The following is a 14,760-nucleotide window of genomic DNA, read 5'->3' as shown; positions in this document are numbered from 1 at the left end:
CTGCGACAGCCTTTCCTGGATTGGTGCAATTGTGCGTGCGATGCTCAGGAAGAGTGATTAAAGGGATAGCAGGCGGGGAGCCACTCCAGAGAGAGATAGAGAGGGGGGTTTAGGAAACGAAAAGACGCAACTTCTACAGCCTTAATTAGGAGCATGGCTCTGCGTCTGTAGCAATGGTGTGAGATGAATAAATATGTAGAGAATAGAGAAGAAGAGAAATGGCGTACAAGACCGTGGACCTGGCAGGCGGCTTCTACAGCCGGTTGTCCATTCTAGTGTCCTCAAGGACTCGAAGAACCGCCTTGAACCCCTGGGTGTGGTGCCGTGCAGGGAAGAGGAAGTTCCTTTGTGTAACCGCGGGCAATCCATGGCGACGGAGACGTCATGTGGTGTGTGAAGACGTCATGTGGTGTGTGAAGCACTGAACAGGCACACCACAGTTGTTCGATGGTTTCATCTGCCGCACACGCAGTCCACGAAGGGGACGAGGCTCTGCCAAGCCGATGGCGCCTGGCCTGCGGCCCGGCGCCATCCCAAGCGAAGTAGAATGAACCTCTCCCTCCTGGTAAAACCCTGACCGGGCAGCCGGGTTGGTGCTTCCACCCGGGCTACACGATCGTCAGGGTGGCAGCGTAGCATCAGCGAAAAGTAGTGCGTGCTCACAAAGTTAAGGGGCAGAGGACACAGCGGCTTACCCAAGCAGGATTAATCAAAAAATTGGCAGATTCCACGTACAGTGGGAATCGATGATGTGCGAAGCACGAATGAAGAAGGTTGATATGCCACTTTGAAATCAGCGCAACGTTAGGATGCGCAGGTAAAACCATGACGTAAATGCCCTCCGTGTGATGATGATTTTGGACGTGTCATTTACCTTCGTATTCTATTAACGTCACCTAATACCAAATATGAAGAGCTTGAGAAACAACCGCGAGCGTGCTATGAGCGTAGCATATAATTAAGTTTTACATGACATGCATGTCCAGATTATCATATTTGGACGTGTCATTTGAATTCGTCATCCATTCACGTCACGTGATACCAAATTTGGTATATCGGTAACTAGGGAAACGACCGCGAGCACGCAATGAGGGTAGCACGTAGTCATGTTTTACATGACATGTCATGATTATCATGTTCGGACGTGTAATTTACCTTTGTCGTGTATTCGTCATGCAGTACAAAATTTTGTATATGTGGAGCTAGCGAAACGGCCACGAGCACATCGCGAGCGTGGCATGTGGCCATGTGATTACATGACACGCATCTCATGATTATCATGCTTGCGGCAGTCACATAACTTCGTCGTACATTCACGTTCCGTAATACCAAACTTGGCATATGTGAAGCTAGCGAAACGGCGGCGAGCACACGTAGCATTGATGCGCGCGACGCTGGGCGCAGCGACGCTACGCTAGCAAAACTGGAGCACTCTATAGTCTGATGCTAGGTGCGACCAGCGTCTGTCAGCGAGGCCTGGCGGCAACCGTCACGAAATGCGACATGCTGCATTTCACGCCGACGACGTTACTCAGACAGTACCGCGTCATAGAATAAAGAACTGACGGCGTCTGCCTAACTTCGTGATGGAGGAATGCCGGCCGGGCTCTTGAAAATTAATGATGACGAGTGGGCGAAGCTATAGATTCTAAGGTTCATAATGTCTACGTTGAAGTTGCCGGCTTGTATGAAGGACAGTCGTATGAACGGCAGACGCATGGAAGGATAGGTGGACTTATGCACGGATGCGAGGACGGATGGATGGACAGATGGCTGAACAGACTTACAGAAAGCGGCTAGGATGGTCATGTATAATGCTGACGTATAGTTCATTGCACACAAAGTCTTGTTGTTCACACATATGTTTTCCTTTTTTTTTTTTTGTGCAGGTGTTCAGTTTCGGTTTGTGTTTAGTGGGGTTGAATGGGCACCAACAAGGTTAGCCCCAAGGAGCTTCGCCCCTAAAAGCTGGCATCGACAGCATTGACCCAACGAACGCATAGAATATATATCATGGTCCCAGCAGGAATCGAATCTCACATTCTGAGTGGCAATAGAGTGTTCTACCACAGAGCCACTCCGGGTCTCGGAACTGCTTTTGAAGTAGACCGTAGTGCTCGTGAAACGTCAGTTGTGATTTCAGTGCTGGCTAGACAATCTTGTACACACTACATACGCACTTCTATCATACAGCTCTCTTGTCGTGATAACGCAAGGAGGTTTAAATAGTGATAACGGCAATTATAGTGAAGCGTCATCCACTGAAGCTCATTTGTTTAACATTGTACAGGGTCCACCTTCTCGCTGGCCTGAGAGATAAATATCAGCTTACCGCTTCTCATCACTGCTGGCGACTTTACTGTGAGTGTTTGAAATCACAACTAGACCTGGTGCGCAGAAAACATGAAATATATTTTCATGTAAACGGAGCCTCCCAAGATCTCGTTGCCTCGATGAAAAATTGAGGTCTCGTTGACCTCTCCTTCATAAACGACATGAACAAATTGAAGCAACTGAACTACTCGTCATACATCAGTGTACATAGGCTCCTCATTGCCGCCTTAATAGATGGTTGAACAACTATACTTTTGCACAAGGTGCTGACATTTCACAGTGATTTGTTCCTAGTTAAGCACTCGTCAACATTCCACTGGAAGCGTATTCATGGCCCATTGACAGATAGGCGTCACAGATACGTCACATATGTGCGCGTGTTCACGATGTGTGTGCACCTAACCACCACAACGTGCTAATGAAACATTTCAGACTGCCACAGTTTATGCTGGTAGTGCGCGTAGTTAACGGCCTTCCATCCGCATTTTTCGCATAACGTTAATTCGCGTGGTCCGTGGGATCCGCCAACTATTTAAAAATTTGTTTCTTCTATATTCAGTGTAACTTGGGCGGCTGCCTGTGGGTCTGAAAAAGACCCATATAGCTAGAAAAATGTGAAACAGAAAAAAGTTCCTATGGAGAAGCAAAGTGGGTTGTACCACCAACAAAGCGGGTACCCCATTCGATGTCAGTGCAAGTTGAAGAAAACCAAACGGACATATTTTCTGGAGCCTTACACTTCGGCGTATTTCATAATCATATCATTGTTTTGGAAAACAAAACCCTAGATATTATTACTATTTTGATTAGCGCGCACACCACAGCGTAGAGGGACCGGAAGTAGTGAACGAAAAAGATGCAGGGTAGGGCATTGTCGTTTGAGAGACAACTAGTCTAACGTACGGAGATACGTCAGCAGGCCGAAAAAAACAGAAATATTGGGAAGCGTAACGTCACTTTCCTTGTTCCAGCTGAAGTCATTTGGTACGAGGCGTCGCCCGTTGTCCGTTGGCCGGAACGGTCCATGCTCCGTCATTAGAGTAAGCATCGAACTGCAACCCTTAGGTCCCGCGTTCACCCAGATGACGACCGGATCCAAAGATGCTTTCGGTGTCTGGCTCGCTGCAAACCTGCATTGTATGCAGAGGTCATATATCTACCGTACGTAAGGACTGTAGATAGCGCACTATAGGCAAATGCCTATCTAGTTTCTTGCGTTGCTATCGTGCCGCTTTGATATATGAGCATGAATTAGGAGCTTATAAGGGCTTTTAAAGTGTTTTTACATTGCCTATTTTAGAAGTTTGTGCCTACATTCTTCTAGGTGCCTATATATGTCTATATTCAAAATTGGTGCCTGTATGAACACTGTTTAGCCTCAAATTTCGCTTTCGAGTACAGTTAGAGGTTTAAGTTCTTGTTACCGGGCAAAATTTACTGTCCTGAAATGTATGGGATGCAACCTATACTTCATTTCAAAAGTTCCTTTCAGCACTGTCAAGAAGACCCTTAGCCTCTAAGATAAGGCCCGTTCGCCCTTACACAAGAATGTTTCCGCGTCGCGTCGCTTGCTCGGCATCTCCCCTGGCGTCTGCTCGCCCGCGAAGGGATCAGGACAAGCTCCTGAGCAGCTGTAGGGCGACGAAGATTGAAGGTGAAACCGTGGATTGTCATCACTGTTGACTAAGAACGTATGTAAATGTACCACAGACACGAGTTCAACTTGCCTCTTGGCCTTTTAGTGTGTGTATGTGTTTGTCAGTACTGTGTAAAACTCTAGCATTGCGATTGTTCAGCATGCTCAGGAAACGATTATTAGTGGACAGGTTTATGTAATACTCTCGCTGTGGCCTTCGAACGATTTTTTGACTTTTTATAATACGCCTTGTTTTTTTTTATTAAGAAACTGTCAACAGTTTTTTTATAATTCTGTGGCATAACAAGCTGGCCGACGTCCATTATTAGATATTCAGAGAAAAAACCATGCGATACCTTCAAGAGCAGTCCAGGTTAATGAATTGTTTCGATAAGTCACGTAACTAAAAGAGCCGTGTTTACGTGTAGAGCCGTGGAACTCGTTACCGCTTACTAATACTGGTTAGCTAAGGTTCAATTGCGGTATATTTTAGGTAGTGTTGGCCGGTCTGTGCCTTTTAGTTGGATCTCCTTCGTAAGCCAAACAACGTTCACAGATACTGGGCAATGGGGCAGTGAACACAGTGGCATTTTTTTTATGATGATTGACATGTGGGGTGTAAAGTCCCAAAACCTCCATATGATCATGAGAGACGCCGTAGTGGAAGGCTCCCGGAAATTTTGACTACCTGGGCTTTTTTAACATGTACCAAAATTGGAGCACATGGGCCTACTGCATTTTTGCCTCCGTTGAAAATGCAGCCGCAGCCCGGATTCAATCCCGCGATCTGTGGGTCAGCAGTTGAGTATACCTTAGCCACTAGACCACCGCGGCGGGGCTGCAGTGTACACTTTTATGACATATATTGACACTTTGTCTAAGCACAGCGCGTTTGACGTGGGTTCGTGATACACTTCTCTTGTGAACTATTTAGTAAGAATGCGTGCTAATTAGGAAACCACTGTCATCGTCCAACAGTATCAGTTAAAAAAGTCGTCAGTATTATCTGGAAACTTGGTTCCTTTCTTATCAGGGTCAAGCTCGGTGTCACGAATGAGAGCCATCAAACCGGTCATTCAGGCCTTCGTTTTTATCCATCGATGGAGCAGGTAACCCTGCCTAATTGCTCTCATTTTTTTTCTTCGGCAGGAACGGTTAGCTTTCAAGAGTTATAAGCTCACCAGTAATGCAGGCGTCGATTTGGTCCTGCGTTGAGAAATCCTGAGTACTGCTTGAAAGTAGGCTTGACAGACAGTCCCGGGAGTGACTTGATTTCGTCTTGCGTTGGCCCTTGGGCCGTAACGCTCAGCAAGGGCGCCGTGGTGATGAACAAGGCAAGGAACTTTGTGAACCACATCACCTCCTACGCTCTACTTCTCTCCTATCGATCAGGTTTAAAACAATACAGAACCAATTTTGTGACAACTCGTAGAACATATTCTTGAGAAAAATTTTCGTGCTACCTCAATTAGCATAATTTCTCGAGCGTGTATTCTGATTTTTATATGCCAGCCGTATATATGTTTTTTTTTGATAAGATTAAAAAAAACTCTCAATGGCTACACTTATGTCCTTGCACTCGATCACCTACGAATATGACCTATGACAAGTCGCCACACATGACATGGCAAATGCAAATTTTATTGATAACATTTCTGCAGTATTGGGGTATATCTAGTGATTTGTGGGTACAGGCCAGCTCTTTCAAGAACTTTGTGGCCAAAGGTTACTTGTTCCGCAGAATACACAACACAATCAACTATCTATAAGCAACCTCTGCAAGGTCTCTGCTTAGTTAGTGGGCTATTTTTCTCATCCCTAGTTCATTTATGGCTATCGTAGTAGAGTATTTTAGCCATTGCGGCAGTCCGCATGTATCATCCTCTTTATCATAAAAAACACTTTATTCATTTTGGTAATATTGAATGACACCAGTTTATGCAGATGCGGTGCCAATCGGGTGCTCAAAATTTTAAAATGTGATTGCGCTTCCTGTTCATTAACCTCATATTCTATTTGTTTAACTGCTCATTTTTTCGCTTTCACATTTTCTGTTGCTTTTTTTTTATGAAGAAGCATGCAGATGCACGGTGGCATATAATTTAGCATTGAACGCGCACGTTTAAGTTTTTTCATTGTTATTCAGCTGCGCAGAAGCTTTTACACTATTCAGTTTGTCCTAAAGTACGTAATGCTCGCATCTGTACCTGTAAGCATGTGTCTATGTGTATCGGGTTCGTAGTCGGGTCCGTGGAGAAACGTGAACTTGAGGCTCACCCGCCCCATTAAAAACTCTGATGTAGGGGGCTATTTTACGGAAAATAATAAATCAATAAAGCTGTTGTATTTTTTTACCAATCGTCTCGGCATTCAGCAAGCGCCCTCTCCCCATTCCTTCTCCAAAAATATCATTTGATATGAGCCTGCTTTTAGATACGCCTTCGTTATGCCTAATATTTCATTAAAAGACAAGGCACAACTAGCAGTGCTCAATGTGAACAACTTCAGTAGCGTCAGCATGCATCTTCAAACACGAAAAAACAATGCGTTGCAGAAGACAGCTATGCTACGCACCTTCGAAGAAGTCAATGTGGTGTTTTCAAGGCTCTCTGTAGTCGTGAGAGCTGTTCGCGACTCCTGTTTCGAAGTGTGTGTCATTTGTCGACCTTCTATAAAGCTGATAATCTGTATTCCTTCGAATACTACAGTTGATTACTTGGTCGCATGAAATGGCGTGAGCCACCATTTTGTTGGTAACGTGGCAATCATTTTTTCCATCGGACATTGCTGCTCACCGTAACGATACAATGGCTATTGTTTTACGGTGGCAGGTACACAATCAGTGTAATCTCTCTTATAGCTCAATATAGCGAAAGCTTGATGTGGTCGACAAAGATAAAAAACAGCGGATATGAACAGAATTATAGGGCGCTATCCAATCATTCGATATGCTATCTTTTCATTTGCCAGAGACAGAAGTACCGTGGCTGTACATTAACACGGGTGTACTGTCACTGAGCCTTTTGGTCTTGAGTGCAGGTTGACCAGGCGCAACAAAATGAAGTGTATCTTTGTGTGTGAATCCAGTAGGCACAATATTCTGCCTTCTAGAAAAAGGTGTGAAAAACGCAACGAACCCGGGGGCGATATCTTTAGCTTGCGTGTACGTAAGTTTGATTGTATTGATAATTCAGCTACACGACCATTGTAGTCAGTATTAGTGTAGACTCTTTACAATCATTTCCCTTTTTCTCGTTACGCAGAAGGCGAGTGCAGACATGTATTACATTTAAACGTCCACCTACTCCAGCGCTTAGGCCACCTCGTGCCAGTTTTTATTTTCCAGGTTATAAAGATGAATGTTACGAATGGTATAAATGCTTATCTCCGCGAAGTGAAACGTGACAAGCGAGATAGGCTTGGTTGTAAGGATCGTAATGTCCGTGTTGAAGTCACCGACAAGTGTATGGGGTTTGTGCTTCTAGATGCTTCATATTGTTCGTTCCCAGTTATGATTGGTATTTGTCAATTATTAAACCTTTCTTGGGGGATCGGTGCTTTGCCTTGAGCGTGGACACCACACAACAGACAAGCCTATACTGGAAAATGCTTCACCCCTAAAAACAGCTGCTGCGTTTAACGAGACGCCTTTAGACCTCACGAACGCCTCACGGGGGGTGTTCAAAGCGTTGTTGCGCTTTGAAAATGGGCTTTTAGAGGCACATTTTACAAAGCATCGCACGTGCTTTTTTTTCAAGACGATAGTCGTTCTTGGGGACCTTCAATGCAAAAATTTTGGTCTGTCTGTCTGTCTGTCTGTCTGTCTGTCTGTCTGTCTGTCTGTCTGTCTGTCTGTCTGTCTGTCTGTCTGTCTGCGCATTTGTCTGCTTGTCCGGCCTTAACGTTACCTTAAGAGGCACTAGACGATGCCCCAAACGGCTGACCCCATCCGCAGCGCCCACCAATATTCCCCAAGATTCAGCGTTCATACTTGTGCGATGATCAATTGAAAAGCAATTACTGCGCATTTCTGAAACACCATAACAACACATTATTTCTATGGATATCGTTTACTAGAAAAGGCATACATAAGTAATTCTAAGGAGCGTAGCGTTCATCACGCTGCGCTGACCATGCAACGCTTGCACTAACAGACAAGTGTTTCCAACGCTTTGCTAAGACGACACGGTGGTGGCAAACTACCGGTTGGCTTGCGCTCTACACCTTATCACCTCGGAGATGGACGCGCACGCCGTGCGCTTCGTTTTCCAAGATAACAGCCAGATAGCGCTCATGTCTCACATGTAACATGACTTGATGCGCTCGTTCGCCTCCGCTGCACACTCGAGTCATTCTTACGCAGCCTCTTCAAAATACCATTAACCAATTTTTTTCAACAGAACATCAAATAAACGTTTTGTTTACTCTCTCCAGACGCAAGACTATCGTCTTTGAACGACATTTGCAGTGTAACGTGCAGATACGGGGCCAATTTTTTTTTTCCGTTTCAAGAGAAGTTTGTGCTGACTTACCCTTGTAACTGTGATGATCATCCTCACCCACATCTGGTGCGCAATAAAATAATAAGACAAAGTGTACTTTCTTGCTATAACTAGGTTTCGAAGCCGTGTCTCACCGATCTGGAAGTGAGTGCCTTGAGTTTGCTTGACCCTTATAGGTCACGCACGCAGGCTTTCCCTATTGGAAGTGAATTCAAGCATACTAGCGTGTTGTAGTAGCGAATTTCTTGAACGAGGTGCAAAGCGATCTTAAGCAATAGCGCAATTCATGAAAATTCTGACCCCGAGAAGAATCAGTTGTTAAACCGTGTTTTCGCTATCACGTATATCGTTCTTTCGTGGGTCGTCAACTCGCTATAGAGGCTGACAAACTCAGCATAGTGTGAAACTACGTCATGCAGAATCACTTCAAAAACAGCAATCTGGAAACACCTAGTTCATATAAAGAAAGAAAAAAGAAGAAAAATAAATTAATAGATATACAAAGAAAACCGTGTCAGACGTCAGGATTCGTTTGCCCCGTTTACCCGATTGAAGGAAAGATCCTCAATTCTTGTGTCTCTCCTTTTACTCAGAAGCGTTTCTTCTGTTATTATCTTCCATAACCCATTTCTCCATTTCTCCGCCGCCGCGTAGCCAGTCGGTCTAATAAGTGAAAACCTCTCTGTCTTTACGCTTGCTTCTTTTTTTTCCTTTATAGCTCACAATATAGTCACGATAAAACTCCCGTGCGAAAGAATCACCTACCCACGATTTTTCAGTAAAGTACAAAGGCCGAGAAAGGTTTATTGTCAAAGTGTTAGCCATGATACAGTCAAGCCCAACTAGTGCTATTTGTTTATAAATAAACGTCTGGCATACACAAATAAATATAGCTACAGTGGGCTTATTCTCATCACACCTACCCTTAATGAGATAGCCATGTTTCCGAAAAGGTGTTGCGGTATAAAAGGCATCATGGTATCTACTCAGACGACGCGTAATATGAACTTCTTCATTCATAAATGTTTTAGAATAGAAGCTCTTTTGGGTGGGAGTAATTCCGTCACAGATGTATGTTGTAGTAGCCACTAACAACTTAAAGTTAGTTTCAACATTTGCTCACTAGATCGCGTTTAGTGTATACATACTTTTCCTCCTTTGCAAAGGGGCAGGCCATCACTACATCATCGTCTTGGAAATATTATTACTCAATGGCATTAGTGGTTTTTGTTTAATAAAAAATTCACAGCATATGCACGGAGGGAATGATGATGAATGGGATGAATCATTTGTCGTCCGATGCGTTCTCTAGTGTGATAGAAACGGACGGACGCATGGACAGACGGACAGACGAATGAACGCTCCACCCCACTCATCTTCGGTGAGTCTGTGAAGAAGCTGTGCATTTTTAATTCCAATTGCCTAATTGTCTGGGCTAGTATTACACAAACCACCAAGTTTCACTGTAACTTACTTTCCGAAGAGCTTTAACTCAGAAAGTTTTCGGATACCAAGTTCTGTGACAGGGACCGTATAATCCGCTCTGGTTTTCCGAGATTTATAACGTTCGCATGTGCATCTCACTTCATAGCGCATCGCTCTTGAACAGTCGGGAAATGACGTCAAGTGCCTCCTCCGCCTTATTCTGTGCAGCCAAGTGTCCGGCTCCCTGTAAAATAAATTTATAAAACGGGACCATTTGCCGGTGCGGTCGTTCCGACAAGCATGCATTGCGTACCATTCTCACGAGTCATACTATTCTCATGAGTTTCACAACATACGTTGCTGCCATGTGCTCCTGGTACGGATTCAAAAAGTAGGAGCTGGAAACTCTGATCAGAAAAAGCATATAGAGAATGTTGGGCATCCCCTCGCGGAGAAGCACTGAAGGAACAGCTAGGAGTCCATAACACCCAAGAGGAGATCATTGAAGCCCAAGAGACGGCACAGCTGGTGCGCCTGTCATCTACGCCTGCTGGTAGGCAGATTTTGTCCATCTTAGGCCTCAGCTAGGCGCTCGTAGACGATTGCCGCCTTCAACTGCCGGATGAACAGTGTACTGCCACTCAGGTCTCACCAGTTCCACGAAACGCCCATCCATTGCACAATGGACAGTCACTCAGCGAGATTTTCAGTTATTGCCGTCAATCACGTGGGTTCTATTATCTATCCTGCGTCACTTAGGTACTCTACTCCCTCAAGAGCCCGACAGATGTCTGTAGCCCTTGCCCTTTTGGATGACAGCAGGTCGCAAATCTTCACCAACCCCAGCTTGGCGGTCAGGGTTCTTGCCTCTGGTTTGGTCTGTGCTCATGTAGTTAAACTAGTGGAAAACAGGACACTTTCTCTACATACCATTACCTGATTTGCTACCCATCTCGAATCCTTACGGGACTCCCTCGTAAATCTGAATGAAACTGCTCACTCCCGGGCGCGCGCACTAACCCTCCGCGGTGAGGGGGGGGGGGGAGACGACGTAGGCCTGCTTGATGGCAGTGGGCTGTTTAGGAGCGCTTTACTTACATTCAGTGAAGTGGCCAAACACCACCAGTTGAGTAGGCGATCATTTTCTCATTCGAACAGCAAGTTGTCTAGACCTCAGGCCATAATGTTTAAAATGGTCCAGGTCATATCCTTTCCAAGCCATTCTTTCCTCAGCACGGTCTCCTCGGAGGCTTTTGGGTGTACCTGCCCTGCTTGTGGTGAGGTTATTAACTTTGAACATATTCTCGGGCGGTGCCCCTCGTTACGGGACCCAAGTCGTCTCACAGAAGAGAATTGCGACACTGTCTTATGAAGCTCATGGTTACTACAGCAGCTAACGGCTGTCCAGAGAGCTCATGATGTGGCGTTGCTGCAAAGTCTCCCAGTCCCAACATGAGAGTGGACCGAGACATTGCTCTAAAGGAGTAGCATTTCTCGGGACCCAAGAAAGTTTGTGTCTGTCTGACTCTCGAATGTGAGGTCGAGAGAACAAGCTCACGTACCAAAAAGAAACAAAGAAACATTGCTGCAGCTAAAGTGCGTACAAAGTACACATAATTGAAATAACGAACTCAATAAGGTAGGACATTCTTGAAACAACTGAGTGTGAAAAATGAGCCTAAGTGATGCAGTAACTGTCCCTCAGGCGAGCACACCACAACCTTGGCACTTGGGGGAAGGGTGGAAATAGGTAGAGGAAGAAATGAAGTGAAGTGGTTGACATAGAAACGTAAGCAGAGAAATGGCAGCACGAAAAAAAAAACGGCAGTTTCTCATCGTCAGTTCCAGGTTTAGACTGATCATCTGTGCTCTGAAATTTTAGTGTCATTAGTTTCACCAACATTGTTTATTATTATGTCAGCAAAGCAATGCCAAAGAATAACTCTTAAGTTTCCAGCCATCATCTCTGTTGCGGACGTAACGAATTTCAAGGTCTTTTTTTTTACGTTTCCCATTTCATTTGAAGCAAAATATTGTTTAAAACTTTGTTTTTCTATATCGTGGTATATTACTCTGGCTGGCTCCCAAGACAGTTTGCTTCATTTTTACCAATTAGGAACTACGTAGGGCCTAGTAGAAGCCACCATCTCGCGGCATTTTGTTCTTGCTGTTGTGAAAGAGCACTTCGCTTGCATGAGAAGAACAGTTATTCCATCTGTTCTGCCTTTAAAACACAAAACACCGGGTTTCTTTAGCGGCAAGATAATCATAATATATGGTCTTTCTGGTGGGAGGATCGCTTTTAAGCACACAGTTATTAGGAATCACATGGTGATTTCTCATAATTCCGTCTATTACCAGCACCGCTAACAGAGCACCCGCATAAAACTCACCTTGATCGTCACGAATGTGACGTTTCCTTTGTAGGCTTGGTAGTACCCTGCTACCTGGTTACGTAGCTTCCAAGGCTTGTACTCTGAAAGGACCTGAGTGCGTGGGTTCGAAGGAACCAGTAACAAGAACATCACATAATTCCACAGTGTTCGGCCACTATATATTTTGCTCTACTTGCAAGAACAAAACCCACAAAGGGGAAAAATACGCACTTCATCCTCAAGCTTTTTAGTAACCATCGTGTATTTCTTGAAATACTATAATTGCGGTTTTTTCTGCAAAAGCGTATTCTTATTTGACGCATTATAAGTGCTTTACATTTTGGAACGAGTACGTAATTGACATCATCGGCAGTGATAATCTGGTCACAAAGCATAGTAGTAGGTATTAGTAATAGTTTAATATAAATCTAAAAAAAACTTTCTTTGGCATTGTTGTCTGTTATATCTATCTGTCTTTCTATGCTACCTTCCGCGTACCACAACTCGACCAAAAATTTGTTGCGATTGATATCACGGTGGCTCCATCATTCTGTGTCTCGTTATCAAAAAAATTAATCTCACTGAAATGAAGTGTCACGAACCGTTGTTCGTACTTTGTTTGCTATATACCCGGCTTTGTTATATCACTGTTTTTCAATAATGATGCGCAAACTTACACTCTATCTTATTTTCAAAACATACAAAAAGTTCACCGACATCCATGTAGGTTGAAACGCAAATTCTTTCCATTAAGTCATGGTATCGCGGCCATATAAATATGGATTTCGGCAAAAGGTATTCAAATCAACATCACCACATTTCTTGCGCTGTTTCCTCTATAGTTCATAATTGATTAGGCCGTAGGCTGCTGCGGTTTGTCACTTCTGGGTCAGAGAAAATGGTACACAAGATAACAAGACAATTAAGTAGCGCTCACCTCATAGCCAAGACTGTCGACGAACATTTGGTTGCCGACAACGTTGAATGTCAGGTCTGTGTCTCCGTTGTAAAATAACGACTTGAGTTTTCCGGAATCTATGAGTTTCTTCACGACGTCACCAAGTGTGATGTACTGGGTGGCGTAAAGTAGACGGTCACTTCAGAAAAGGAAAAAGAAAGACTTAAAGGTGAGAAAAGAATGCGTGGATTTGCTAATTTCGACTTCTTATGAACGAACAAGAAAAGGCAACATGTGATGCTCGTAATTTGAATGTAAGAAAATAAATCATCATCATAATCAACAACAACAACATCAGCATGACCCCTTCAGGGTAAATTACGTTATTGTCACAGACATACTAGTCTCAAAGAAATACTCATGTCAGTGTAACGTCTTGATTTGATGGGGTGTATAATTAGCTTAGAGAAAGAAAGCAGTGTCATGGCGGTGTGCGGACGGAATAACAATGTCCAGAGCAGTGGAGTGCCCTCAAAGTAAACTAGTTTTCACTCTTCCGGGTGCTTTGCCGTGTATATAGCTAACACCCTAAAATAAGGGTGTTTTCATAACTCAAAACACCTATGTGGGTGTTTTAGTATATGTACACATTTTCATTCGAGGGTGTTATATACACGCTTGGCCGTGTCTATAGCTAACACACTAAAAAGGGTGTTTTCACAAATCAAAACATTCATATGGGTGTTTTGATTTGTCCAAACATTTTTATCGCAGGGTGTTATAGACACGCAAAGCACCCTCAAGGGTGCAAACTGGTTTAATGTGTGACTGTGGATACCGTTGTCCGCCAGTGTTGTCTTACGTTAGCTTCATGCTTGAATTATAGTACAAGGACTTTGCATGCAGTATGCCAACAGGAGGCGTTATTACGACATCGGTCTTTGCGTATTCCCCCAGAAAATGCCGTATTTAGCAGCCGGCTGGGCGCTCCAGACTAGTGTGATTCTGACTGTATATGAAACAGACCACAGACTGACCGACAAGGGTTCATTCATGGTACCAGAGCTCAGAATATGCATTTGAGAAATTATGTGTGTAATTTCGTGGTTACTTTTCCTACTGGTCGGTAGCCAACTGTTCTACACCTTTGGAATAGATACTTGAGGTAGTTGATAGGAACTCGTAGTCCTAAATTCGTGTGCAAGGCAATGTTTGGACGCCAGATGAAAGGAGCTTGTTCTGTTTGTTCCTTTCATCTCTCATCCAATAAATGGGGAACCCTTCAACTTCGCCTTTAAGAGTTGAACGCGATAGTGAAATCTGGCCCCTAGTGCGCCCTTCAACCGCTAAGTGCATACTTAATAATATGTTTGTCACACACACACACACACACACACACACACACAGACACACACACACATACATACACACAGTAGATTTTACCAGCGCACGCTCGCGAATGGTATGCACATAGAGGTTTTTGATCTCAAGAAAAAGTCGCATGGCCTCCAAGGTACACGCCACTCACTCACCATCTCGGGGAAGTCATAAAGAGTCTCACAATGCCTCACAGATGGCAGCACGTTATTT

At 44.2% G+C, this 14,760-nt stretch overlaps 2 protein-coding genes across 2 annotated transcripts in view; both read right to left on the bottom strand.

The window, feature by feature from the left end:
• Window positions 1-3,223: 3,223 nt before the first annotated feature.
• On the bottom strand, window positions 3,224-6,790 carry LOC142774224 (lysosomal protective protein-like). The gene is made up of 3 exons (XM_075874617.1): window positions 6,545-6,790; window positions 5,152-5,351; window positions 3,224-3,464 (listed from the first exon to the last, which is right to left on the bottom strand). The coding sequence occupies exons 2-3, from the start codon at window positions 5,325-5,327 to the stop codon at window positions 3,224-3,226; spliced, it is 417 nt and encodes a 138-aa protein (XP_075730732.1). The 5' UTR covers window positions 5,328-5,351; window positions 6,545-6,790.
• Window positions 6,791-9,684: 2,894 nt separating this feature from the next.
• Window positions 9,685-14,760, bottom strand: part of LOC142774713 (lysosomal protective protein-like) — a 29,319-nt gene continuing 24,243 nt past the window's right edge. Inside the window, exons 9-11 of the mRNA XM_075875616.1 lie at window positions 13,210-13,369; window positions 12,291-12,383; window positions 9,685-10,141 (exon numbers count right to left, since the gene is read on the bottom strand). Of these exons, the coding sequence (XP_075731731.1) occupies window positions 10,058-10,141; window positions 12,291-12,383; window positions 13,210-13,369 (337 nt within the window). The 3' untranslated portion in view covers window positions 9,685-10,057. The remainder of the gene's footprint in view (window positions 10,142-12,290; window positions 12,384-13,209; window positions 13,370-14,760) is intronic.

Source organism: Rhipicephalus microplus, chromosome 10 (assembly GCF_043290135.1).
Source record: "Rhipicephalus microplus isolate Deutch F79 chromosome 10, USDA_Rmic, whole genome shotgun sequence".
Taxonomy (NCBI): domain Eukaryota; kingdom Metazoa; phylum Arthropoda; class Arachnida; order Ixodida; family Ixodidae; genus Rhipicephalus; species Rhipicephalus microplus.
This window is presented reverse-complemented; position numbering and strand designations above follow the sequence as displayed.

Bases quoted from the DNA above. Each gene is read 5' to 3' on its own strand.
- LOC142774224 (XM_075874617.1), bottom strand. From the start codon at position 5,327: ATGTGGTTCACAAAGTTCCTTGCCTTGTTCATCACCACGGCGCCCTTG. The intron at 3,465-5,151 runs GTGAGCTTATAA...CATACAATGCAG, and splicing joins AATCGACGCCTGCATTACTG to GTTTGCAGCGAGCCAGACAC.